The sequence below is a fragment of the Megascapheus bottae genome, chromosome 5 (genome assembly GCF_031878675.1).
Source record: "Megascapheus bottae isolate mThoBot1 chromosome 5, mThoBot2.hap1, whole genome shotgun sequence".
Classification (NCBI taxonomy): domain Eukaryota; kingdom Metazoa; phylum Chordata; class Mammalia; order Rodentia; family Geomyidae; genus Megascapheus; species Megascapheus bottae.
Genome location: NC_143513.1, coordinates 85,295,935 through 85,323,624, shown reverse-complemented (window position 1 = coordinate 85,323,624; position 27,690 = coordinate 85,295,935). Strand labels below are relative to the sequence as shown.

The window sequence follows — 27,690 nt, the reverse complement described above, 5'->3', positions numbered from 1 at the left end:
AGAGTGGGCATCCTTGTCTCATTCCTGATTTTAGAGGGAATGGCTTTAGCTTTTCACCGTTAAGTATAATACTAGCTGTGGGTTTGTCATACACAGCCTTTATTATATTGAGGAATGTTCCATGGATTCCTAGTTTCTCCAGAGCTTTTAACATAAAGGGGTGTTGGACCTTGTCAAATGCCTTTTCTGCATCTATTGAGACAATCATATGATTTTTGTCCTTGCTCCTGTTGTGTATTGAATTATATTAATTGATTTGTGTATGTTGAACCAGCTTTGCCTCCCTGTGATGAATCCTGTTTGATCATAGTGTATAATTTTTTTGATAAGTTGTTGTAGACAGTTGGCCAGTATTTTGTTGAGAAGTTTTGCATCGATGTTCATCAAAGAAATAGATCTATAGTTCTCTTTCTTTGATGAATCTCTGTCTGGTTTGGGGATGAGGGTTATACTGGCTTCATAGAATGAGTTTGGTAAAGAACCTTCATTTTCAATTTCATTGAAGAGCTTGAGGAGTATTGGTGTGAGCTCTGATTTGAAGACCTTATAGAATTCAGCTGTGAATCCATCTGGCCCTGGGCTTTTCTTAGGTGGAAGGTCTCTTATTGCCATTTCTATTTCAGTGCTTGAAAAAGGCCTGTTGGGTTAGTTCTTCTTGGTTCACTGTGGCTATGTTAATATTGGCTAGGAATTTGTCCATTTCTTCTAGATTCTCAAATTTGTTGGCGTAAAGGTTTGAGAAGTATTCCTTCTGGATCTTGGTAATTTCTGTCGTGATATTACCATTTTCGTCTGTGATTTTGTTTATTTCGGTATGCTCCCTGCAGCCTTTCAATTCTAGTTTTCTTCCTTTAAAACACACACACACACACACACACACACACACACACACACACACACACACACATCATGTTACATTTTCTATCTACTCAAAAATAAGAATAAGTTTATATCACTTTTGTGTTTAAGTGAAATCAAACTTTAGATCATTAAAAATGACATTTACAGGGCTGGGAGCATGGTCTAGCAATGGAGTGCTTGCCTAGCATGCAGGAAGCCCTAGATTCAATTCCTCATACACAAAAAAAGCCAGAAGTGTTCTGGGGCTCAAGTGGTAGAACAGTATCCTTGAGGGAAACCCAAGGACAGTACTCAGACCCCGAGACCAAGCCCCAAGATTGGTAAAAAAAAAAAAAAAGACATTCATAGACCAAGTTTGACTCCAGACTTTCAAGTGACGGTGGGGTGCTCCATCATACCTTTTTTTAAAGCCTTGACATGAGTAAGTTTCTTGCCAGATCAGTGTGAGGGCAGGCCTGCCCCATCCCGACTGTGTGCTGGGCTACTTGGTCCTCAGTTCCTCCTGCATCTCCTGCCTCTCTCTGTGTGTTCCACAGTCCCCACAGAAACTGGGCCTCACAGCAAAGCTGCTGCTCTCACCCTATCAGACATGGCCACCGAACTGTCATCCAGCACATATGCCATGCTGTATTCTCACCCCTGCCTCCATCAGGCTTCATCCTTCTAGATTGTTCTGAAGGCATCCTCCATTATCTTGTTGGGCATAGGGCTCTTTAGGCTTTCTCTCCTGCATCCTTTTCCATCTTTCTGACACTGATATTAATGCTTGAGAGATATTAGCCAGTAATTGCAGAAGTTCTGTTAGATTTGTCTGGACCCTTCTGTTAGATCCAGCTGGTCCACCAGGCATGTTTGTTAAAAGGAAGAGAATTTGGGACACAGCAACAGCTTCTAGTGCTAGGTCTGCTGAAATAAGATAGATAGATGATAGATAGATAGATAGATAGATAGATAGATAGATAGATAGATAGATATTACATATATATCAGACACACACACACACACATACACTGCTCACAACTATGGAACAGACACATGCACTGTTCCCACTGAGCTCCTCTAGCAGAGGAGATGACAGCACAGCCATCATGGACCAGATATGACATGATAATCAGACACTAAACTCCCACTGCCACATAACCTGGGTGAAGGTCATGTGCTATGTGGCCCAACAGGTGAGACACAGAAGTCAGTGTTCACCTCTGTTTAACAATAACATCCCCTCCTTCTGGCAGCTTTCCCTGCTATTGGAGAATGTCTCCAGCTATTTGGTTACCACAGGATCCTTCCTCTGTGGATATCGAAGATCAGAATCAGAATCCTAACAGGTCCTAGGTGACTTTTTCCATGTGAGTTGGGTTGTCTGACACTCACAGAGATCAGCAAGTCTAGATGGAGGATCTAGAACACAGAGGGGTCAGGACTAACCTCAGGAGGAAGAGGCCAGGTCTAGGTGGATGGATCCAGAATACAGAGGGGTCAGGACAGACCTCAGCGGAACAGGCCAGGTCTAGATGGATGGATCCAGAACACAGAGGGGTCAGGACTGACCTCAGGAGGAACAGGCCAGGTCTAGATGTGTGGATCCAGAATACAGAGGGGTCAGGACTGACCTCAGGAGGAATAGGCTAGGTCTAGATGGATGGATCCAGAATACAGAGGGGTCAGGACTGACCTCAGGAGGAACAGGCCAGGTCTAGGTGGATGGATCCAGAATACAGAGGGGTCAGGACAGACCTCAGCGGAACAGGCCAGGTCTAGATGGATGGATCCAGAACACAGAGGGGTCAGGACTGACCTCAGGAGGAACAGGCCAGGTCTAGATGTGTGGATCCAGAATACAGAGGGGTCAGGACTGACCTCAGGAGGAATAGGCTAGGTCTAGATGGATGGATCCAGAACACAGAGGGGTCAGGATTGACTTCAGGAGGAACAGGCCAGGTCTAGATGGAGGATCTAGAACACAGAGGGGTCAGGACTGACCTCAGGAGGAATAGGCTAGGTCTAGATGGATGGATCCAGAACACAGAGGGGTCAGGACTGACTTCAGGAGGAACAGGCCAGGTCTAGATGAATGGATCCAGAACACAGAGGGGTCAGGACAGACCTCAGGAGGAACAGGCCAGGTCTAGATGGATGGATCCAGAACACAGAAGGGTCAGGACTCACCTCAGGAGGAACAGGCCAGGTCTAGATGGATGGATCCAGAACACAGAGGGGACAGGACTGACCTCAGGAGGAACAGGCCAGGTCTAGATGGAGGATCTAGAACACAGAGGGGTCAGGACTCACCTCAGAGGAACAGGCCAGGTCTAGATGGATGGATGGATCCAGAACACAGAGGGGTCAGGACTGACCTCAGGAGGAACAGGCCAGGTCTAGGTGGATGGATCCAGAACACAGAGGGGTCAGGACTGACCTCAGGAGGAACAGGCCAGGTCTAGGTAGATGGATCCAGAACACAGAGTGGTCAGGACTGACCTCAGGAGGAACAGGCCAGGTCTAGATGGATGGATCTAGAACACAGAGGGGTCAGGACTGACCTCAGGAGGAATAGGCTAGGTCTAGATGGATGGATCCAGAACACAGAGGGGTCAGGACTGACTTCAGGAGGAACAGGCCAGGTCTAGATGGAGGATCTAGAACACAGAGGGGTCAGGACTGACCTCAGGAGGAATAGGCTAGGTCTAGATGGATGGATCCAGAACACAGAGGGGTCAGGACTGACTTCAGGAGGAACAGGCCAGGTCTCGATGGAGGATCTAGAACACAGAGGGGTCAGGACTGACCTCAGGAGGAATAGGCTAGGTCTAGATGGATGGATCCAGAACACAGAGGGGTCAGGACTGACTTCAGGAGGAACAGGCCAGGTCTAGATGGAGGATCTAGAACACAGAGGGGTCAGGTTCACCTCAGGAGGAACAGGCCAGGTCTGGATGGATGGATCCAGAACACAGAGGGGTCAGGACTGACCTTAGGAACAGGGCAGGTCTAGGTGGATGGATCCAGAACACAGAGGGGTCAGGACTCACCTCAGGAGGAACAGGCCAGGTCTAGGTGGATGGATCCAGAACACAGAGGGGTCAGGACTGACCTCAGGAGGAACAGGCCAGGTCTAGATGGAGGATCTAGAATACAGAGGGGTCAGGACTGACCTCAGGAGGAACAGGCCAGGTCTAGATGGAGGATCTAGAACACAGAGGGGTCAGGACTGACCTCAGGAGGAACAGGCCAGGTCTAGATGGGTGGATCCAGAACACAGAGGGGTCAGGACTGACCTCAGGAGGAATAGGCCAGGTCTGGATGGAGGATCTAGAACACAGAGGGGTCAGGACTGACTTCAGGAGGAACAGGCCAGGTCTAGATGGGTGGATCCAGAACACAGAGGGGTCAGGACTCACCTCAAGAGGAACAGGCCAGGTCTAGATGGATGGATCCAGAACACAGAGGGGTCAGGACTGACTTCAGGAGGAACAGGCCAGGTCTAGATGAATGGATCCAGAACACAGAGGGGTCAGGACAGACCTCAGGAGGAACAGGCCAGGTCTAGATGGATGGATCCAGAACACAGAAGGGTCAGGACTCACCTCAGGAGGAACAGGCCAGGTCTAGATGGGTGGATCCAGAACACAGAGGAGTCAGGACTGACCGCAGGAGCAACTGGCCAGGTCTAGGTGAATGGATCCAGAACACAGAGGGGTCAGGACTGACCTCAGGAGGAACAGGCCAGGTCTAGGTGGATGGATCCAGAACACAGAGGGGTCAGGACTGACCTCAGAAGGAACAGGCCAGGTCTAGGTGGATGGATCCAGAACACAGAGGGGTCAGGACTGACTTCAGGAGGAACAGGCCAGGTCTAGATGGATGGTGCCCACTGCTGTGGTCTAGAGAGACCACATAGGTTATAGACTCCTATTTTAATTTTCTAATCCAGTGTGCATTTCCCTGGAAAAGATATGCCTGAGTCTTAATTTTCTTGAGATTGTAAGAGCACATAAAATCTAACAACATGCTCTTTCTTGTTTAGGAAAGGTCATGTGCCTATTTGATTGCCTCATGTAAATTTGGCTAAGGAGTTTACAGATTTTTTGCTGTAATTGTAAAGTCTCTGCAGTAGATTAGATCCCACAAGGTTCAGGTATAATCTTTTCTGCCTCTGGTTGGCCCTTCTCCCCCACAAAGACTAATTCTAATGTGTTGGGTTCTTGCTTTCCTTTAGAAACCTTCAACCTAATGGAAGTAGCTGCAGACATTGCATTAGTGCCTGGTGGTGTAAAACACGCCATGGTCTGTTAAGATGCATAAACTTGAGGTGACCGTTTAGGTGTCTGTGTCCTGGGAGCTCCCACCCAAGTCTGACCTCAGTATGGTGCAAGTAGATGGACTTAATAAAAGTGTTTCTCTGGTAACAAAACTAAAAGCAAAGATACACAGAACAAATTACAAACTGAAGTTCTGACTCCAGAGAGATCCAGCTGGGATTTCTGGCTTTGAGCTTTGGACATCTTTTGATGGTGGGGGTGGGAAAGCTTCCTGGTTGCACTAGGAATATTTCTTGAAGGTCTCCTGGTGCTCCTGGAAGCTCTTTCATGGCCACACAGCACAGGTATGACAACATCCACACATAAGTGGAGGTGATGGTTCCTCTGACATTTATGTCAACTCTTCCAGCTTTAACTCACAGGGCTGGAGGACAGGGCAGATAGTGGAACAAAACTGCAAATCTTATTTTGAAAACTCATGGTGAGACATAGGAGAAAACAGTTTTGAAGTACAGTAAGACTCAAAGACACTGGGCAAGACTAAATCCTGACAGGCACACGGCAGTTTTCTCCTGAAACACAACTTTGCTCTCTGTACTCATTACCGCCAACCACCGTACAAGCAATGTGTTTGCAGAAGGAAGGTTGTCCTCCCTAAACATACATGCTCCTTCACAGAGCTGGAATGAGAGCAGTGATTCACCCACCCCCATTTCCATCACGTCTGGGGGACGTCTTGGCTCCATGAAGTCAATCGTGGCTCTTTAAAATGCTCTGGTGGCAGTGAACTCAAAAGGACCTATAGCTGTGTCCTCTTTCAGGAGAACAGACCTTTTGGCCACTTATAGAAAGTTCCACATTCCTTAAAATTTAAAACACTCAATAAGAGCTTCTGAATTCTGCAGGGCTTTTGTTTCCCAACGCATATTTTACCAAATTGCTATGAGTTACAGAAACCTCACTTGAAAAGTAAACATGAGTACTTCAAATCTGTAAACCAAAACATCAAAGAGCCAACAAAGTTCCAAACAAAAAGTCATAAAGATTACGGCCACCCTCCAGAGCTCAGTCAGTCCCCTGGAATCAGTTCTGTCTATGCTGCACCTCGAGTTGGTAGTTTCATGAATGATTCAGTTTGATTAACGTCTGGAATTTTCTCCCAGCCAAGGTCATGACCTTTCAGAAAGCTGCCCATGTCGGGATCTTCCAGGAATTGTCTTGCAGATTCATATCATAGCCACTTGCTAAAAATCTCTCAGAAAGCCATCCAAGATGATAACTGTAAAGCACCAAGAACTTAAGGAGCAATGCTGAGGTTCTGATGAGTTGTTAAGAATGTTCATTTAATATAACTGTGACCAACAGCAGTCCCAGGGACCACCAGGGTTCCGGGATTTGCCTCTGATCCACAACCACCTGTATCACAAACATGACACACAGGCTAGCCCACGGGTTCCCAAACCACCTGTATCACAAACATGACACACAGGCTAGCCCACGGGTTCCCAAACCACCTGTATCACAAACATGACACACAGATTAGCCCACGGGTTCCCAAACCACCTGTGTCACAAACATGACACACAGGTTAGCCCACGGGTTCCCAAACCACCTGTGTCACAAACTTGACACACAGTCTAGCCCACGGGTTCCCAAACCACCTGTGTCACAAACATGACACACAGGCTAGCCCACGGGTTCCCAAACCACCTGTGTCACAAACATGACACACAGGCTAGCCCACGGGTTCCCAAACCACCTGTGTCACAAACATGACACACAGGCTAGCCCACGGGTTCCCAAACCACCTGTGTCACAAACATGACACACAGGCTAGCCCACGGGTTCCCAAACCACCTGTATCACAAACATGACACACAGGCTAGCCCACGGGTTCCCAAACCACCTGTCTGATAGTTTAGCATCTGTTTTGATAAGGACAGGACGCAAAACCTTTTGCACGTGCTAGGACACCTCTAGAATTCCTAAGCTCTTCTGAAATCAAAGACTTTATTTAGAACTAGATTTGGAGACATTTATCAAAAAGTTTAAAACACTTGATTTAATCGAATCAAAGGGAAGTGTCCATATAAAGAAGTAAGAAATTTTTTAAAGGCTGATCCAAAAGGTTATGTTAGTTCTATAATAGAACACAAGTAACTGAAGGTCCGATGAACGTAGAAAGTTATTTTGATAAAACATAGACTCTTTACTTTCTAGACAGATTACTCAAATGATAAAACGCTTTTCAAAATCTTGTTCTTTTCTTTGCTGTTTTGTTCTGCTGAGATAGGACCTTGCAATATAGCCCAGGCTGACCTGGAACTTCCCCAGTTCTGGGATTGCAGGCAGGAACCGTCAGGTCTAGTTCTAGAATTGCCAGTCAAGAGCAGATCAAGTGCAGATGTGCTTGGCTAGCATGCTTGAAGGCCTGAGTTTCAGTCCCAACACCACACCAGAAGAGGGGAGGGAGGTAGGGAGGGAGGGAGAAGGAAAGAGCCCATCAGAACTCAGTCCTTTTAATAGAAAACAAGTTCTGGTTTTGATTTAGTGTGTTTTTATATTAATGCTCATTTTTTAAACCCTGGTACTTCAGCCTTAGCCAGCTTGACCACATGAGATGATCTCTTTGCCACTAGACTCTCCTCCCACATCCTATCTTTCCAGTGTATGAATTTGTTTTTATACCAGCACTCTGTAGATGGTCAAATCTATGGATATGGCTTTGTTGAAGTGTAGAGCCAGATGTGGATAATACATCCTCTGAGAACTCTTCAGTCCTCTACCCAGAAGGAGATACACTTATGTTCAGCAATTTGTACATCCATATTTTATCTTTGGATTTACATCAGCTTAATCCACTTGTTTTTCATTTTCTTGTTAAGAAATTTTGAAACTTGTTTAGTAATAACAGTTATATTTCTGCAGTATATGAGGCAGATGACTCTGACACTGTCTTTTTATTCTTGCATACACTATTCCCATTTAAGAAAAGATTATTAAAAGAATTTGAAAAACATCTGGGTTAGTTTTTGTTTTTCTGAGGAACTCTTAACTTATGTGTCTACTTCTTTTTTTTACTAAGTTAATTAAATAGAGCTTTATATATTAATTTTGACCATACCATCCGAGGCACAAGACACCAGATAACTTCCTACGTCTGGACAGAACCTGGCAGCCCACACAGAGGTGTCAGAAGAAGTGAAATGCACTGCTCTGCTCACAGCTGCAGGGCTTTGCAGGGCTGACAGAGCTGGTTGGGCATTGGATCAAAAGCAAAGGGAGCACCAGTTCAGGTTGCACTGTTAGCTGACAGGGATAAGAAAGGGTCCTAAACTTTCCACAGAATCTGCAAAGGCCACATGTAGAATTCCAGTTATCGTGGAGTAAGGCCTGAATTAAACTAAAGCCTCTCCTACTCCTAAAGCTCAGCTACTGGAAATAAGCTGGATGTGCTCTCTGAATGATTTTTTATAGCCATACAGAAGCCCCTACTTACCCCATTACCTCTCTTTCCAGTTACCACAGGGGTGTCACAAAAGTCTACCCAATATGGAAAAGTAACAACCTGCAAGCTTTCCTACATATCTTTTCATCTTTTTTTGTTTGCTTAAGGAAAAAAATGGAATTCTCATAAGAATGACTTAGGGGAAGTGGCTCTATGGCTCAGGTGGTAGAGCACTAGCCTTGAGCTGAAGAGCTCAGGAACAGCACCCAGGCCCACAGTTCAAGACCCACACTGATAAAAAAAAAATGACTTAGGGTCTGGTATATAGCTCAGTGGTGAAACATTTGCTATCAAGTGCAACATCCTGGGTTCAATCCCCAGTGCCAAAAAAGAAGACAAAAACACAGTTAAAAAAATCCAAACACGCAAAACCAAGCAAAATAAAACAGAATGACTTAGGAGAATATTACCCTTGTCCAGAAGACTATAACAAACACAGCAGCCTGTGTGTCTTGTGACTACAAAGTTGGTTCCCCACATTCTCTGGCACTGGCAGACTCTGCTTCTGGGGCTCCTCCATGTAGACAGCTACTGCCTCCCTGCCCACCGTGCCTGCCAGGGTGGGTACCTCTTTTATAAAGCACTGGTCCTCATGTAGCAGCTCTTTACTTGGCCTGCTCACTAAGATCTACCACTTAACACTGGTGCCTAACAGTTAGGGATACAACATGTAGTTGGGGGTAAAGGGACATAGAGACTAAGACTCACACCCAACACCATAAAATTTCATGTATTTTCAGTTATCATCAACTTGTAAACAAGAACAGTTATCTTAGTTTTTGCCTTTTGCTGATTTATGGTGCTAAAAGGTGTCCCATGTTTATAATTAATTTTTGTTTAATGTTAATTTTAGCCTCTCTCCTTTGTCAGTTTCTCAATAGAAAGATTTTCCTTTTTTGTGTGCCCACAGCCTTTCCTTCACTAAGAACACTGCCTCTTTCTGATGCACGTGTGTTTTTTCCTATGATCTTCAAAGTTTGTTTAAGACACATTTTGTGGTGCAAATAAAACTCTGTTTGCCTTTTAGTTAATGGCTTCTTCCCTTCTTCACTTTGGCCTTCTGCACTTGAAAAGCAGATACCTAGCCACCACCTGTGTTTTTCCTCTTAACTCTAATACACTTGGAATGTCGTTGCAATAACTGGCCAGAATGACATTCGCCAAGAAATTAATCCATTCTCCCAGAGCCACCTCGGCTCGCTGCCCTCCCCAGCCCATGGAACCTATCTTGCCTGTCTCTGACTTCGTACAGCCCAGCTCTGCTCTTCCTGGGTCTCGGGATGCCTCAGCATTTACCACCAAGCCAGCCCCCCTCCTGAGCTCTGAGACTTACTGGCGTGAATCTGGATATAGATAGAGCAGCCTCCCCGTCCTAATAGCCGAGTCTCTTCACAGAGAAACTGGGTCTGCCTTGAGGTCCTGCCTTAACATCCTTCCGAACTTTAGGACCAGAGCGTTGAAAGTTTATTCCTGGATATTTTGACATTTGTGCAGTATACCAAACATGACCTGGTTAAAACTAGTTTGTGGTTTTATCACTTTTGTTTTTGTTTCTTGGTTTCTTGGCGGTGCACTTGCCTGTCTGCAATTATCAGTTTCTTTTCCCCCATGTGTAAAGAGTGCTTGTTTTTTTTTTCATATCTTTATCTTATACCACTAAAATTTGGAAAGCATTTTCTGTAGAAGCAGCTTCACACAATCCTAGCACTGGTGTGGGAATGCCCAGGGATGCTGGTCTGAGTACATGGGCCTGCGCACCCTTTCTTCTAAAAATAATCCACTCCTTACATGATCAAACAGCCCTACAACCCAGGAGGCTCCACACCCAGGCAGTGGTAGTGGCTGTACTCGTGTCCTCATCACCGAGTTCCAGGAAAGTAGAACTCTGTCCAGCTAAAGCGTCTTCTGAGACAACACATCTTCCCTGCCGTGCTGTGTACATTGTGTTGACCGTAATCATCTGCCATCTTTGCATACTGAGAAAAGCTACTCAGTGTGTATGTGTATGTGTGTATGTGTGTTGTTTCAGTTTTCTAAACATCCTAGATATTTTAAGATTTTCTTCTGTGCTGGTAGGTGAAATTAGCCCAGGTTTTTAATTTGTTTTTGTGTCTGTTGTGTTTGCTTCAGTGAATTCTCTGTGTTCTTGACATCAGATTATTTTCCTTTCCTGTTCTTGTGTCCTGGAACAGCTTCTGTATTCCAGAAGTTACTTGTTTCTCCATGAGTTAAATATCCCCCTGTGAAAATGGCTAGCCTCAGCAACAGTTTTGCAGAATCTTTCACCAACTTTTAAAAAGAGTCATATTAGCATTGGAGGACTTTCTCTAAAACAATCTTGGTGATCTTCTCAACTAGCTTATTACCTGATTCTTTGAAACACAGTTACCCAGGCTCACTTTAATTAAAATGTGTGAATATGTTCAATTACTTTAGGTATTAATTTCTATTTTTATCTTGGTATTTCACAAACATGTATAATATATTAACCTATACTGAACACCACCTTGCAGACTCTTGGTACACTTTCTGGTTTCCTCACCTCATGAACATCTGCTGAGTGCTATGTTGCCTAGCAATACTCCATGGTACCCAGAGTAAGGAAAACAGAAACCCTGAAGGACAAGCCACTCCTGGTGGTGGCTCATTTCAACATACTGGGCTGAGGGTTTGTTACACTGATTCATTTTTGTTCTTCAAGAGTAGTTTGAACCTCAGAGTGCCACATACATGTGTCTTTGCCCTTTACTGCCTAAACATCACCTGCCAGGGAGAATTTATGGGGGCTATGCTGAAACAAGAGCTGCAGATGGGCTGATGACAACCAGGGAAACCCAATATTCCTGGGCCAGGAATGCCAAACGGCCAGTGGGAAGAATGGGAGATGGAGAAGGGCTGTCAAGGGCTGCAGGCAGAGTGGGCTGTGGAGAAGGGTTTCAAGGGCTGCAGGCAGAGTGGGCTGTGGAGAAGGGTTTCAAGGGCTGCAGGTAGAGTGGGCTGTGGAGAAGGGTTTCAAGGGCTGCAGGTAGAGTGGGCTGTGGAGAAGGGATGTCAGGGGCTGCAGGCAGAGTGGGCCGTGGAGAAGGGATGTCAGGGGCTACAGGCAGAGTGGGCCGTGGAGAAGGGTTTCAAGGGCTGCAGGCAGCGTGGGCCGTGGAGAAGGGTTTCAAGGGCTGCAGGCAGAGTGGGCCGTGGAGAAGGGTTTCAGGGGCCGCAGGCAGAGTGGGCCGTGGAGAAGGGATGTCAGGGGCTGCAGGCAGAGTGGGCCGTGGAGAAGGGATGTCAGGGGCTACAGGCAGAGTGGGCCGTGGAGAAGGGTTTCAGGGGCCGCAGGCAGAGTGGGCCGTGGAGAAGGGTTTCAGGGGCCGCAGGCAGAGTGGGCCGTGGAGAAGGGTTTCAGGGGCCGCAGGCAGAGTGGGCCGTGGAGAAGGGTTTCAGGGGCCGCAGGCAGAGTGGGCCGTGGAGAAGGGTTTCAGGGGCCGCAGGCAGAGTGGGCCGTGGAGAAGGGTTTCAGGGGCCGCAGGCAGAGTGGGCCGTGGAGAAGGGATGTCAGGGGCCGCAGGCAGAGTGGGCCGTGGAGAAGGGATGTCAGGGGCCGCAGGCAGAGTGGGCCGTGGAGAAGGGCTGTCAGGGGCCGCAGGCAGAGTGGGCCGTGGAGAAGGGTTTCAAGGGCTGCAGGCAGAGTGGGCCGTGGAGAAGGGATGTCAGGGGCCGCAGGCAGAGTGGGCCGTGGAGAAGGGCTGTCAGGGGCCGCAGGCAGAGTGGGCCGTGGAGAAGGGTTTCAGGGGCCGCAGGCAGAGTGGGTCGTGGAGAAGGGATGTCAGGGGCCGCAGGCAGAGTGGGCCGTGGAGAAGGGCTGTCAGGGGCCGCAGGCAGAGTGGGCCGTGGAGAAGGGTTTCAAGGGCTGCAGGCAGAGTGGGCCGTGGAGAAGGGATGTCAGGGGCCGCAGGCAGAGTGGGCCGTGGAGAAGGGCTGTCAGGGGCCGCAGGCAGAGTGGGCCGTGGAGAAGGGTTTCAGGGGCCGCAGGCAGAGTGGGCCGTGGAGAAGGGTTTCAGGGGCCGCAGGCAGAGTGGGTCGTGGAGAAGGGTTTCAGGGGCCGCAGGCAGAGTGGGCCGTGGTGAAGGGTTTCAGGGGCCGCAGGCAGAGTGGGCCGTGGAGAAGGGTTGTCAGGGGCCGCAGGCAGAGTGGGCCGTGGAGAAGGGATGTCAGGGGCCGCAGGCAGAGTGGGCCGTGGAGAAGGGATGTCAGGGGCCGCAGGCAGAGTGGGCCGTGGAGAAGGGATGTCAGGGGCCGCAGGCAGAGTGGGCCGTGGAGAAGGGCTGTCAGGGGCCGCAGGCAGAGTGGGCCGTGGAGAAGGGTTTCAAGGGCTGCAGGCAGAGTGGGCCGTGGAGAAGGGATGTCAGGGGCTGCAGGCAGAGTGGGCCGTGGAGAAGGGATGTCAAGGGCTGCAGGCAGAGTGGGCCGTGGAGAAGGGATGTCAGGGGCTGCAGGCAGAGTGGGCCGTGGAGAAGGGTTTCAGGGGCCGCAGGCAGAGTGGGCCGTGGAGAAGGGTTTCAGGGGCCGCAGGCAGAGTGGTTCGTGGAGAAGGGTTTCAGGGGCCGCAGGCAGAGTGGGCCGTGGAGAAGGGTTTCAGGGGCCGCAGGCAGAGTGGGTCGTGGAGAAGGGTTTCAGGGGCCGCAGGCAGAGTGGGCCGTGGTGAAGGGTTTCAGGGGCCGCAGGCAGAGTGGGCCGTGGAGAAGGGTTGTCAGGGGCCGCAGGCAGAGTGGGCCGTGGAGAAGGGATGTCAGGGGCCGCAGGCAGAGTGGGCCGTGGAGAAGGGATGTCAGGGGCCGCAGGCAGAGTGGGCCGTGGAGAAGGGATGTCAGGGGCCGCAGGCAGAGTGGGCCGTGGAGAAGGGCTGTCAGGGGCCGCAGGCAGAGTGGGCCGTGGAGAAGGGTTTCAAGGGCTGCAGGCAGAGTGGGCCGTGGAGAAGGGATGTCAGGGGCTGCAGGCAGAGTGGGCCGTGGAGAAGGGATGTCAAGGGCTGCAGGCAGAGTGGGCCGTGGAGAAGGGATGTCAGGGGCTGCAGGCAGAGTGGGCCGTGGAGAAGGGTTTCAGGGGCCGCAGGCAGAGTGGGCCGTGGAGAAGGGTTTCAGGGGCCGCAGGCAGAGTGGGCTGTGGAGAAGGGTTTCAGGGGCCGCAGGCAGAGTGGGCCGTGGAGAAGCGTTTCAGGGGCCGCAGGCAGAGTGGGCCGTGGAGAAGGGTTGTCAGGGGCCGCAGGCAGAGTGGGCCGTGGAGAAGGGATGTCAGGGGCCGCAGGCAGAGTGGGCCGTGGAGAAGGGATGTCAGGGGCCGCAGGCAGAGTGGGCCGTGGAGAAGGGCTGTCAGGGGCCGCAGGCAGAGTGGGCCGTGGAGAAGGGTTTCAAGGGCTGCAGGCAGAGTGGGCCGTGGAGAAGGGTTTCAGGGGCTGCAGGCAGAGTGGGCCGTGGAGAAGGGATGTCAGGGGCCGCAGGCAGAGTGGGCCGTGGAGAAGGGATGTCAGGGGCCGCAGGCAGAGTGGGCCGTGGAGAAGGGATGTCAGGGGCTGCAGGCAGAGTGGGCTGTGGAGAAGGGATGTCAGGGGCTGCAGGCAGAGTGGGCCGTGGAGAAGGGCTTCAGGGGCTGCAGGCAGAGTGGGCCGTGGAGAAGGGATGTCAGGGGCTGCAGGCAGAGTGGGCCGTGGAGAAGGGATGTCAAGGGCTGCAGGCAGAGTGGGCTGTGGAGAAGGGTTTCAAGGGCTGCAGGCAGAGTGGGCCGTGGAGAAGGGTTTCAGGGACTGCAGGCAGAGTGGGCCGTGGAGAAGGGTTTCAGGGGCTGCAGGCAGAGTGGGCCGTGGAGAAGGGATGTCAGGGGCTGCAGGCAGAGTGGGCTGTGGAGAAGGGATGTCAAGGGCTGCAGGCAGAGTGGGCTGTGGAGAAGGGTTTCAAGGGCTGCAGGCAGAGTGGGCCGTGGAGAAGGGTTTCAGGGGCTGCAGAGTGGGCCGTGGAGAAGGGATGTCAGGGGCTGCAGGCAGAGTGGGCTGTGGAGAAGGGATGTCAGGGGCTACAGGCAGAGTGGGCTGTGGAGAAGGGCTTCAGGGGCTGCAGGCAGAGTGGGCTGTGGAGAAAGGCTGTCTGGGACTGCAGGCAGAAGCAGTTGTTTCTGAGACACCCAGAGCACAGCTGGTCAAATATCATCTTTCTGCTGCCTCTACCTACTGACTAGCATTGAGTTCTTTGTTTTGGTTGCAATGTTAAGGACTGAACAGGGTCTTGGACGTACTAGACAATTGCTCCACCACTGAGCTGCATCCTTGGGTTTTTTGTTGAAGTTTTTCCCGGGTAATTGTGTCTGTGTGGACCACAGTTCACCAGAAGCTTTACTGTGTGTGTAAGGAAGGCCGTCAGTTCATGCACAGATTAGAAATAGTGATAGGAACAAGGACAAAGTGTGATAAGGGTGATAAGGAGGCCCTGAAGAGTATGGGAACACCCAGGAGGCCCAGAGAACAGGGCAGCTTCACTTCTTATGTCTGTGGCTGCCTGTGGACAGGAAAGGAAGCTCTGTGGACCCTGTAGCCTGTCTGCCCAGTCTCCTGCAAAGCCAAGCTGGCCAGGACCTGGAGCAGCCTGAGAGGTGGGAGGGGGAGAGATCAAGAACTCCAGAAAGAATATTTGCCCAGGCTTTGAACTTTAGAACTGTAGCTCTGGAACAATGGGAAAGTGGAGAATGAAAGAGTGGCTTTTCCTGCTCCCCACTCTCCCCCTGTACAGAAGTCAGTCATGAAGAAAAGGAGGGTGTCTCTAGTCACAAGCAAGTCCTGCAGTCTGGCATTCCCATCCTGTTACATATCCCCTGCTTCTAACCAGTCAGGGCCAGTGTGGTGGCTGGGGACACACAGGTTTGTCTACCACTGCTGCCTTGGGGGTGGATGGTAATTTTCTCCATTGGTTAAAGATCAGATCTGTAGGGGTCCAGGAGGGTTGCTCTCCTAAGAACACAGGGAAAGCTCTCCTGCCTTCCTGAGGGAAGGCCACTCTCATGGATTCTAACCCAGAAACAAGTGCTGCTACTGTGGAGAGGGACAGGAGGCCAGTGGCATCCCTAGTGCAGCTAGCCAGGGGAGCTGGACACCTCATCCAACCGGGCTCTGTGCTGGCCACATCTTCACAATGGCCCCATTCCTTTCCTGCTGTGAGTCCACCATGGGCCAGCTCCAAGCACAAAGGACTTACCACCAATCTCCTTCACAAGGCACATAACCCTGGTGGCATTCATTTTCATAGGCCAAAATCCACTGGAAATGAATCCTGATAGGTCAGGAGCAGATCAGGAGTTGACCACTCGTCAACCTGGCCCTGTCCTCTAACATGCTCGGTGGACTCTTGACTGAGGCCTGGGGGTGGGGGGCGGGGAGGGTCAGCTCGTCTTGGCCTGACCGTGATGAAGGTCCTGTGTGCTGCGAGTGTGCGCAGAGAGAGGAGTGGGTCCAGAGACCCACAGCAGGTACGCTGTGGTAGAAAAAATCAAGTGAACAAAAGGAGAGAAAGAAGGCGGAGACCTCGAGATCAGATCAGCACGGGCCCGAATCATGGCTGCAGAGAGTCTCCATGTGGCACTGATCAGGGTCAGAGAAACAAGGAGTGAAGAGCGTGGGGTTTTAGGGTTTGATACAGTGCGTTGTGAGAGTGTCTTTAAAATGTCCTGTTTGGGATTTTTTTTGGTGTGTGAAACGTCCTGTTTGGGATTTATGGTAGCATATACTTCTGATGCCAACGGTCCTGCACTTTCAGATAAGGGCAGGATGAAGTTTTCCTGAGACACAGGAGGGATCCACGGGGGAGGGCGGCCCATGGGCCACGGAGCAAAACTGAGTTCTGAGAACAAAGCATATTCCCATTACACCGAGAGCCTGGACCTCTCCTGCAGCTCCTCCTGTTCAGATCCATCATGATACTGTGGGCTTGCTGCTTCTCCATTCCAAGTCACGCCAGGAGCATTGCTCTCTGCCATACCAGGTCTCCACCTCAGCAAACATTCAGTCTTCCCTAATGCCTCCCAGAAACTCAAAGGCCCTACCTCTTCCCCACCATAGGCCACTTGCTGTTCAGTTCTCTGCCAATACCTCTGGAGTCTACTATGACTCTGTTTGTCCCTCCTCATCCCATATCTAATCTGCTGGTAAGTCCTTTTGTCCCTGCCTTTAGTCTTCATCTGTTAGTATCTGACCAATTCTCATCACCTTGCTCCCAGCTGGTCATGCTGTCCCACAGAAGCATGTATCCCCACAGAAAAGACCTCGCCCTCTGCCCTCCACACTAGGACTTCACATTTCTGCCCTCCCCATAAGGGCCTGAAATGATCCCTTCACATAATAGTCTTGCACTCTGCTCTCCTCAAACATATGCCCCACACCAATACCATCAGATCTCATTATTTCCACAGCCTCCTGTTCTCACAGCTGGCATGTGTGTGTGCACCCATGTGATGTGATCCCTTCTTCCCACCTCTCTGCCAGAGGGTATGTGTGCTGGACATTCCTTAGTTGGGTTGCCATCCCTCCATGCTGAGGCCAACCATCTTCTATGGTGTACATTAATTATAGAAGGTCACTTGTCAGTGCTGAAGCTTGAACACACACATCTTCTGATGTGTGAGAGCCATCTGGTACATGGGAGGTGCAGCCAGGCTCACCCACGTCCTGTACTCTGCCCCCCCGGCAGGCACCTCAAGAAAGCAGGAATGGAGGAGGGGAGGGGAGCCCAATTGTGGGGCATGGTCTGCTCCTATCAGAGGAGACTCATCCCTCAGAGGGTAGCAGCCGTCAGAGCGCCCTGGGCATCCCTTCAGCAGTGGCTGTCAACATTCCTTCCTGTGCCTAATGATTCTGTGGGGGTGAGAAGCATCGAGCCATGATGCCTGCTATACCAGAAAGCTCTAAGAAATACCCATCCTGCGATGTTGCAGCTTTACTCCTGCCTCTGAAAAATAGGCTCCTCTCAGTTCCAGGCCTGTGCCTTATGCTATCACGTGGTTTCTATGTGTCTGGATGCTCTTTTCCACCTGTACTGGTCAGGAAACGCACAGGGATCTTGGCTGTCCCAGACTAATTTGTTCACAAAAACCATCCAGAGTCATTCGTAGTGAGTTGTGAGAAGACGGTGTTCGAAAGATGATCTCTCCCGATTTGAGGTGAACGAATCAGAATCCCTCCTGGCTCCGATTTTCCAGGCAGTCAGCAGGAAAGAGTTCTCTGCGAAGGGCAAGCACACTAGGCCCTTGAAACACCTGTTATATCGTGGATGCCATCAGCAGCTCACAGACATTTTCTTTCTTTGTAGATCGCCTTCTATATTTTGGTGAAGGCCATTTATACCCTGGGCTACAGTGTTTCTCTGATGTCCCTTGCAACCGGAAGTGTGATTCTCTGCCTCTTCAGGTAAGTAACAGAAACAAGAGATTCTACAACAACTACAAGAGGAGCAGAATTTCCATGAAGTTTTTTTTTTTTTTTAGCACTTCCATTGGTCAAAAGACCTGAGGCCCCAGCCTGAGGCTCACACTGTGCCAAGTAACAAAGTGCCCTTGGAGAATACTAGCATGCAATGTGATGCTGACACTGATATTTGTATCTAAATATTGCATATTTCTGTATGAGCAGGTAATGTAGGCCTTCGATAAGAATTCAGTTCAGCTATCATTTATTAAATACATAGACATTATGCATACATAGATGTGGAAATAGAGGCAAGGTGATCTTGCTCTTGCTTCCTTGATGTTCCTGCATGCTCAGTGGAGAGATACTGCAATGTATCTAAGAGCCCTAAGTCAGGTGTCATCGTGCCTGGGTTCAAATCCTGTGATCTTGAACAAGAGATCTCTTCATAGCTCTGTGCAGCAGTAAAGTATAAATACTAATGGAACCACACCCAAACCCCTCCAAGCTGATTATTAATTAAGTATCTTAGGATAGGACAAGTCTGCTGCTGCCCTGTCTCAAAAAGAAAAGAATAAGTGTGAAGGAGGCTAGAGGTATGGCATAAGTGGCAGAGCACTTGCCTAGTTACACACACACACACACACACACACACACACGTGCAAACACACCAATTCATATATCATCCTGTGTCCACTCAACAAGTAGTGCTAAACAGAAAAAATTCCATTAGCATAAGGCATTCCCATGAGTGAAACAAAAATATCATATTGCCAAGCTCTGGTGGTTTACACCTATAATCCTAACTACTCAGCTGAGATCTGAGATCTAGGGGGTGCAGTTCAAAGCCAGCTCTGGCAGGAAATCTGTGATACTCTTGTCTCCAACTAACCACACACACACACACACACACACACACACCACATAGAGAGAAAAAAAAGTGGTAGTAGGGCCAGGAATTTGGCCTAGTGGTAGAGTGCTTGCCTAGCATGCACGAAGACCCAGGTTCAATTCCTCGGTACCACATACATAGAAAAAAGCTGGAAGTGGGGCTGTGGCTCAAGTGGTAGAGCATCTACCTTGAGAAAAAAAGTTCAAGGACAGTACTCAGGCCCTGAGCTCAAGCCCCATGACTGGCAAAAAAAAAAGTGGTAGATAACCTTGAGCAAAACCCTTACATTGAGTTCAAGCCCAAGGAGCAGATTCTCTGAAATAAGATAGGAGAAGAGAGAAGATGACACAGTCCCCATTGAGGCATGCCATCTGAGACCTGGAGCCACGGGACTAATCCAGGGACAAAGCCGCAGCCCCAGTGCAGGTCTGGAGCCTGCCAGGCCTCCTATCCGTGAGACACACTCACAGGTGGCTCTGCCCTGCACTTATATCCTGATACTTAACCTAAGGAAATCGTCTGAAATGAGGGAACGCTTGTGTGCAAAAATATTACGTAATGAAAAACTTGAAATAACCTAAATATACACTGGTAATGGAATGACTCCATAAATGGGGAGGCCTGTTAAATTAAAAAGGAAAATGTAAGATTACTTCCACATGAGCATTAAAGTGTTCACAAAATCAGCTCTACTGGTTTCCCCCTCCAACTTCCGTCCTGCTCCTCCTCCCTCTTCTAGGAAGCTGCACTGTACCCGAAACTACATCCACCTGAACTTGTTCCTCTCCTTCATCCTGAGAGCCGTCTCAGTGCTGCTGAAGGACAGCATCCTCTACTCCAGCTCTGGCACACTCCACTGTCCTGATCAGCCATCCTCCTGGGTACCTCTGTCTTTGAAAGCTGGGTCCTTTGGGGCGGGGCTGGGAAGGGGAGCAAAACCCACCCATGTCCTTCCCCTGGTGAAGGATGACAGTAGCATGGCACACAGCGCTGACCAGGCCTGAGAAGGAGCTGGGTCAGAGCAGGTCCAAGCTGGCCACTGAGACCAGGTGGGGCACACAGAGGTCCAGAGACACTGTCTGGAGCTGGGTCATCAAAGGGCCCTGAACCCTGACCCCAGCAGACCTGGGCGGACAGCAGCAGCAGCAGTTTGGTAGGGAAATCCTGGCATAGATGAGTGCACATTTGGTCTAAATCATCTGGATTCTAAACAATAAATGCTATGGGAGGAAAACTGTCTGATGACTAAGTCCCATGCAATGGGCCCTGGACACAGGTGAATGACTACCCAGTCCAAGTGCTTGACGCAAGGCAGTGGAGGGAAGCCTCGCATGCCCGCTCTTCTCACATGGCTTGATATACAGTGGTTGTCAGTGGTTGCTTCATACCCAGTCAAGTCAGACTACTCAACAAATAGTTATTGAGCACCCCGTATATGTAATTGTTGCCAGGGTTTGACAGTACACAGTATTCCACATTCAGGACTCTGGTGTAGCTCTCTTGATCCCAGCTGGTGAAAGTCTCCCGAGTCCAGCACTCTGCCTGCACTTCCCCCACTCCATGCCAATACATTCTTTGCTCAGAAGCCTTGCCCTCAGGCTTGGGAAGCATGTCTAGACACTGCCCACCCAGCAGCTGAGAGGGTGACTGGGCTGCAAGTTCACAGAGGGCATCATAATAGTCACATTGCAGAGGGTCCTTCACTACAGCAGGGGTCAGAAGAGCAAAGGAGTCAGAGGAAGGGAAGTGAGAATCTGATGGGCCCTACCTTCTCTTGACTCTATGAGTGTCGACTGACGCTACAGACAGTTAGGTCAGGAGAGATTCCAGTGTTCTCAGAATTCCATCCCATGCTGTGAACAGTGAGGTCAGGAGAGTCCAGTGTTCTCAGAACTCCATCCTCACGCTGTGGACAGTGAAGTCAGGGGAGTCCAGTGTTCTCAGAACTCCATCCTCACGCTGTGGACAGTGAAGTCAGGGGAGTCCAGTGTTCTCAGAACTCCATCCTCACGCTGTGGACAGTGAAGTCAGGGGAGTCCAGTGTTCTCAGAACTCCATCCTCACGCTGTGGACAGTGAAGTCAGGAGAGTCCAGTGTTCTCAGAACTCCATCCCATGCTGTGTACAGTGAGGTCAGGAGAGAGTCCAGTGTTCTCAGAACTCCATCCATATCCTGTGGACAGTGAAGTCAGGAGAGAGTCCAGTGTTCTCAGAACTCCATCCTCACGCTGTGGACAGTGAAGTCAGGAGAGAGTCCAGTGTTCTCAGAACTCCATCCCATGCTGTGGACAGTGAGGTCAGGAGAGTCCATTGTTCTCAGAACTCCATTCCATGCTGTGGACAGTGAGGTCAGGAGAGTCCAGTGTTCTCAGAACTCCATCCATATGCTGTGCACAGTGAAGTCAGGAGAGAGTCCAGTGTTCTCAGAACTCCATCCCATGCTGTGGACAGTGAGGTCAGGAGAGTCCAGTGTTCTCAGAACTCCACCCCATGCTGTGGACAGTGAGGTCAGGAGAGTCCAGTCTTCTCAGAACTCCATCCAATGCTGTGGACAGTGAGGTCAGGAGAGTCCAGTGTTCTCAGAACTCCATCCCATGCTGTGGACAGTGAAGTCAGGGGAGAGTCCAGTGTTCTCAGAACTCCATCCCATGCTGTAGACAGTGAAGTCAGGAGAGAGTCCAGTGTTCTCAACTCCATCCATATGCTGTGGACAGTGAAGTCAGGAGAGAGTCCAGTGTTCTCAGAACTCCATCCTCACACTGTGGACAGTGAAGTCAGGAGAGAGTCCAGTGTTCTCAGAAGTCCATCCCATGCTGTGGACAGTGAAGTCAGGAGAGAGTCCAGTGTTGTCAGAACTCCATCCCATGCTGTGGACAGTGAAGTCAGGAGAGAGTCCAGTGTTCTCAGAACTCCATCCATATGCTGTGGACAGTGAAGTCAGGAGAGAGTCCAGTGTTCTCAGAACTCCATGCCATGCTGTGGACAGTGAAGTCAGGAGAGAGTCCAGTGTTGTCAGAACTCCATCCCATGCTGTGGACAGTGAAGTCAGGAGAGAGTCCAGTGTTCTCAGAACTCCATCCATATGCTGTGGACAGTGAAGTCAGGAGAGAGTCCAGTGTTCTCAGAACTCCATCCCATGCTGTGGACAGTGAAGTCAGGAGAGAGTCCAGTGTTCTCAGAACTCCATTCCACGCTGTGGACAGTGAAGTCAGGAGAGAGTCCAGTGTTCTCAGAACTCCATTCCACGCTGTGGACAGTGAAGTCAGGAGAGAGTCCAGTGTTCTCAGAACTCCATCCCATGCTGGGGACAGTGAAGTCAGGAGAGAGTCCAGTGTTCTCAGAACTCCATCCTCACGCTGTGGACGGTGAAGTCAGGAGAGAGTCCAGTGTTCTCACAACTCCATTCCATGCTGTGGACAGTGAAGTCAGGAGAGAGTCCAGTGTTCTCAGAACTCCATCCCATGCTGTGGACAGTGAAGTCAGGAGAGTCCAGTGTTCTCAGAACTCCATCCATGCTGAGGACAGTGAAGTCAGGAGAGAGTCCAGTATTCTCAGAACTCCATCCCATGCTGTGGACAGTGAAGTCAGGAGAGAGTCCAGTGTTCTCAGAACTCCATCCTCATGCTGTGTACAGTGAAGTCAGGAGAGAGTCCATTCTTCTCAGAACTCCATCTCATGCTGTGGACTGTGAGTCAGGAGAGATTCCAGTGTTCTCAGAACTCCATTCCATGCTGTGGACAGTGAGGTCAGGAGAGATTCCAGTGTTCTCAGAAGTCCATCCTCACACTGTGGACAGTGAGGTCAGGAGAGAGTCCAGTGTTCTCAGAACTCCATCCCATGCCGTGGACAGTGAGGTCAGGAGAGAGTCCAGTGTTCTCAGAACTCCATCCTCACGCTGTGGACAGTGAAGTCAGGAGAGAGTCCAGTGTTCTCAGAACTCCATCCTCACGCTGTGGACAGTGAAGTCAGGAGAGAGTCCATTGTTCTAAGAACTCCATCCCATGCTGTGGACAGTGAGGTCAGGAGAGTCCAGTGTTCTCAGAACTCCATCCTCACGCTGTGGACAGTGAGGTCAGGAGAGAGTCCAGTGTTCTCAGAACTCCATCCCATGCTGTGGACAGTGAGGTCAGGAGAGTCCAGTGTTCTCAGAACTCCATCCTCACGCTGTGGACAGTGAAGTCAGGAGAGAGTCCAGTGTTCTCAGAACTCCATCCTCACGCTGTGGACAGTGAAGTCAGGAGAAAGTCCAGTGTTCTCAGAACTCCATCCATATGCTGTGGACAGTGATGTCAGGAGAGAGTCCAGTGTTCTCAGAACTCCATCCATATGCTGTGGACAGTGAGGCCAGGAGAGAGTCCAGTGTTCTCAGAACTCCATCCCATGCTGTGGACAGTGAAGTCAGGAGAGAGTCCAGTGTTCTCAGAACTCCATCCCACGCTGTGGACAGTGAAGTCAGGAGAGATTCCAGTGTTCTGAGAACTCCATCCCATGCTGTGGACAGTGAAGTCAGGAGAGGGTCCAGTGTTCTCAGAACTCCATCCTCACGCTGTGGACAGTGAAGTCAGGAGAGAGTCCAGTGTTCTCACAACTCCATTCCATGCTGTGGACAGTGAGGTCAGGAGAGAGTCCAGTGTTCTCAGAACTCCATCCCGTGCTGTGGACAGTGAGGTCAGGAGAGAGTCCAGCGTTCTCAGAACTCCATCCCGTGCTGTGGACAGTGAAGTCAGGAGAGAGTCCAGTTTTCTCAGAACTCCATCCCATGCTGTGGACAGTGAGGTCAGGAGAGAGTCCAGTGTTCTCAGAACTCCATCCCATGCTGGGGACAGTGAAGTCAGGAGAGAGTCCATTCTTCTCAGAACTCCATCCCATGCTGTGGACAGTGAAGTCAGGAGAGAGTCCAGTGTTCTTAGAACTCCAACCCATGCTGTGGACAGTGAGGTCAGGAGAGTCCAGTGTTCTCAGAACTCCATCCCATCCTGGGGACAGTGAAGTCAGGAGATAGTCCAGTGTTCTCAGAACTCCATCCCATGCTGTGGACAGTGAAGTCAGGAGAGAGTCCAGTATTCTCAGAACTCCATCCTCACGCTGTGGACAGTGAAGTCAGGAGAGAGTCCAGTGTTCTCACAACTCCATTCCATGCTGTGGACAGTGATGTCAGGAGAGAGTCCAGTGTTCTCAGAACTCCATCCCATTCTGGGGACAGTGAAGTCAGGAGAGAGTCCAGTGTTCTCAGAACTCCATCCCATGCTGGGGAGAGTGAAGTCAGGAGAGAGTCCAGTATTCTCAGAACTCCATCCCATGCTGTGGACATTGAAGTCAGGAGAGAGTCCAGTGTTCTCAGAACTCCATCCTCAAGCTGTGGACAGTGAGGTCAGGAGAGAGTCCAGTGTTCTCAGAACTCCATCCCATGCTGTGGACAGTGAAGTCAGGAGAGAGTCCAGTGTTCTTAGAACTCCATCCCATGCTGTGGACAGTGAAGTCAGGAGAGTCCAGTGTTCTCAGAACTCCATCCCATGCTGTGGACAGTGAAGTCAGGAGAGAGTCTAGTTTTCTCAGAACTCCATCCCATGCTGTGGACAGTGAAGTCAGGAGAGAGTCCAGTGTTCTCAGAACTCCATCCTCACGCTGTGGACGGTGAAGTCAGGAGAGAGTCCAGTGTTCTCACAACTCCATTCCATGCTGAGGACAGTGAAGTCAGGAGAGAGTCCAGTGTTCTCAGAACTCCATCACATGCTGTGGACAGTGAAGTCAGGAGAGTCCAGTGTTCTCAGAACTCCATCCATGCTGGGGACAGTGAAGTCAGGAGAGAGTCCAGTGTTCTCAGAACTCCATCCTCATGCTGTGTACAGTGAAGTCAGGAGAGAGTCCATTCTTCTCAGAACTCCATCTCATGCTGTGGACTGTGAGTCAGGAGAGATTCCAGTGTTCTCAGAACTCCATTCCATGCTGTGGACAGTGAGTTCAGGAGAGATTCCAGTGTTCTCAGAAGTCCATCCTCACACTGTGGACAGTGAGGTCAGGAGAGAGTCCAGTGTTCTCAGAACTCCATCCCATGCTGTGGACAGTGAGGTCAGGAGAGAGTCCAGTGTTCGCAGAACTCCATCCTCACGCTGTGGACAGTGAAGTCAGGAGAGAGTCCAGTGTTCTCAGAACTCCATCCTCACGCTGTGGACAGTGAAGTCAGGAGAGAGTCCAGTGTTCTCAGAACTCCATCCCATGCTGTGGACAGTGAGGTCAGGAGAGTCCAGTGTTCTCAGAACTCCATCCTCACGCTGTGGACAGTGAAGTCAGGAGAGAGTCCAGTGTTCTCAGAACTCCATCCCATGCTGTGGACAGTGAGGTCAGGAGAGTCCAGTGTTCTCAGAACTCCATCCCATGCTGTGGACAATGAAGTCAGGAGAGAGTCCAGTGTTCTCAGAACTCCATCCCACGCTGTGGACAATGAGGTCAGGAGAGAGTGCAGTGTTCTCAGAACTCCATCCCATGCTGTGGACAGTGAAGTCAGGAGAGAGTCCAGTGTTCTCAGAACTGCATCCCATGCTGTGGACAGTGAGGTCAGGAGAGAGTCCAGTGTTCTCCAAACTCCATCCTCACGCTGTGGACAGTGAAGTAGGAGAGAGTCCAGTGTTCTCAGAACTCCATCCCCACGCTGTGGACAGTGAAGTCAGGAGAGAGTCCAGTGTTCTCAGAACTCCATCCCATACTGTGGACAGTGAGGTCAGGAGAATCCAGTGTTCTCAGAACTCCATCCTCATGCTGTGGACAGTGAGGTCAGGAGAGAGTCCAGTGTTGTCAGACCTCCATCCCACGCTGGGGACAGTGAGGTCAGGAGAGTCCAGTGTTCTCAGAACTCCATCCCATGCTGTGGACAGTGAAGTCAGGAGAGAGTCCAATGTTCTCAGAACTCCATCCCACGCTGTGGACAGTGAAGTCAGAGAGAGTCCAGTGTTCGCAGAACTCCATCCTCACGCTGTGGACAGTGAAGTTAGGAGAGAGTCCAGTGTTCTCAGAACTGCATCCCATGCTGTGGACAGTGAGGTCAGGAGAGAGTCCAGTGTTCTCCGAACTCCATCCTCACGCTGTGGACAGTGAAGTAGGAGAGAGTCCAGTGTTCTCAGAACTCCATCCTCACGCTGTGGACAGTGAAGTCAGGAGAGAGTCCAGTGTTCTCAGAACTCCATCCCATACTGTGGACAGTGAGGTCAGGAGAGTCCAGTGTTCTCAGAACTCCATCCTCACGCTGTGGACAGTGAGGTCAGGAGAGAGTCCAGTGTTGTCAGACCTCCATCCCATGCTGTGGACAGTGAGGTCAGGAGAGTCCAGTGTTCTCAGAACTCCATCCCATGCTGTGGACAGTGAAGTCAGGAGAGACTCCAATGTTCTCAGAACTCCATCCCACGCTGTGGACAGTGAAGTCAGGAGAGAGTCCAGTGTTCGCAGAACTCCATCCTCACGCTGTGGACAGTGAAGTCAGGAGAGAGTCCAGTGTTCTCAGAACTGCATCCCATGCTGTGGACAGTGAGGTCAGGAGAGAGTCCAGTGTTCTCCGAACTCCATCCTCACGCTGTGGACAGTGAAGTAGGAGAGAGTCCAGTGTTCTCAGAACTCCATCCTCACGCTGTGGACAGTGAAGTCAGGAGAGAGTCCAGTGTTCTCAGAACTCCATCCCATACTGTGGACAGTGAGGTCAGGAGAGTCCAGTGTTCTCAGAACTCCATCCTCACGCTGTGGACAGTGAGGTCAGGAGAGAGTCCAGTGTTGTCAGACCTCCATCCCATGCTGTGGACAGTGAGGTCAGGAGAGTCCAGTGTTCTCAGAACTCCATCCCATGCTGTGGACAGTGAAGTCAGGAGAGAGTCCAGTGTTCTCAGAACTCCATCCCACGCTGTGGACAGTGAGGTCAGGAGAGAGTCCAGTGTTCTCAGAACTCCATCCCATGCTGTGGACAGTGAAGTCAGGAGAGAGTCCAGTGTTCTCAGAACTCCATCCCATGCTGTGGACAGTGAGGTCAGGAGAGAGTCCATTGTTCTCAGAAATCCATCCTCACGCTGTGGACAGTGAAGTCAGGAGAGAGTCCAGTGTTCTCAGAACTCCATCCTCACGCTGTGGACAGTGAAGTCAGGAGAGAGTCCAGTGTTCTCAGAACTCCATCCCACGCTGTGGACAGTGAAGTCAGGAGAGAGTCCAGTGTTCTCAGAACTCCATCCCACGCTGGGGACAGTGAAGTCAGGAGAGAGTCCAGTGTTCTCAGAACTCCATCCTCACGCTGTGAACAGTGAGGTCAGGAGAGAGTCCAGTGTTCTCAAACTCCATCCCATGCTGGGGACAGTGAAGTCAGGAGAGAGTCCAGTGTTCTCAGAACTCCATCCCACGCTGGGGACAGTGAAGTCAGGAGAGAGTCCAGTGTTCTCAGAACTCCATCCTCACGCTGTGAACAGTGAGGTCAGGAGAGAGTCCAGTGTTCTCAAACTCCATCCCATGCTGGGGACAGTGAAGTCAGGAGAGAGTCCAGTGTTCTTAGAACTCCATCCCATGCTCTGGACAGAGAAGTCAGGAGAGGGTCCAGTGTTCTCAGAACTCCATCCCATGCTGGGGAGAGTGAAGTCAGGAGAGAGTCCAGTGTTCTCAGAACTCCATCCTCACGCTGTGAACAGTGAGGTCAGGAGAGAGTCCAGTGTTCTCAGAACTCCATCCCATGCTGTGGACAGTGAAGTCAGGAGAGGGTCCAGTGTTCT

The 27,690-nt window shown here is 50.4% G+C and overlaps 1 protein-coding gene across 2 annotated transcripts in view; it reads left to right on the top strand.

The window, feature by feature from the left end:
• Positions 1-27,690, top strand: part of Vipr2 (vasoactive intestinal peptide receptor 2) — an 82,237-nt gene that overhangs the window by 30,870 nt on the left and 23,677 nt on the right. For both annotated transcript variants that reach the window (XM_090333621.1, XM_090333622.1), the window contains exons 5-6: positions 17,970-18,067; positions 19,696-19,837. In XM_090333621.1, coding sequence (XP_090189747.1) covers positions 17,970-18,067; positions 19,696-19,837 — 240 coding nt within the window. The remainder of the gene's footprint in view (positions 1-17,969; positions 18,068-19,695; positions 19,838-27,690) is intronic.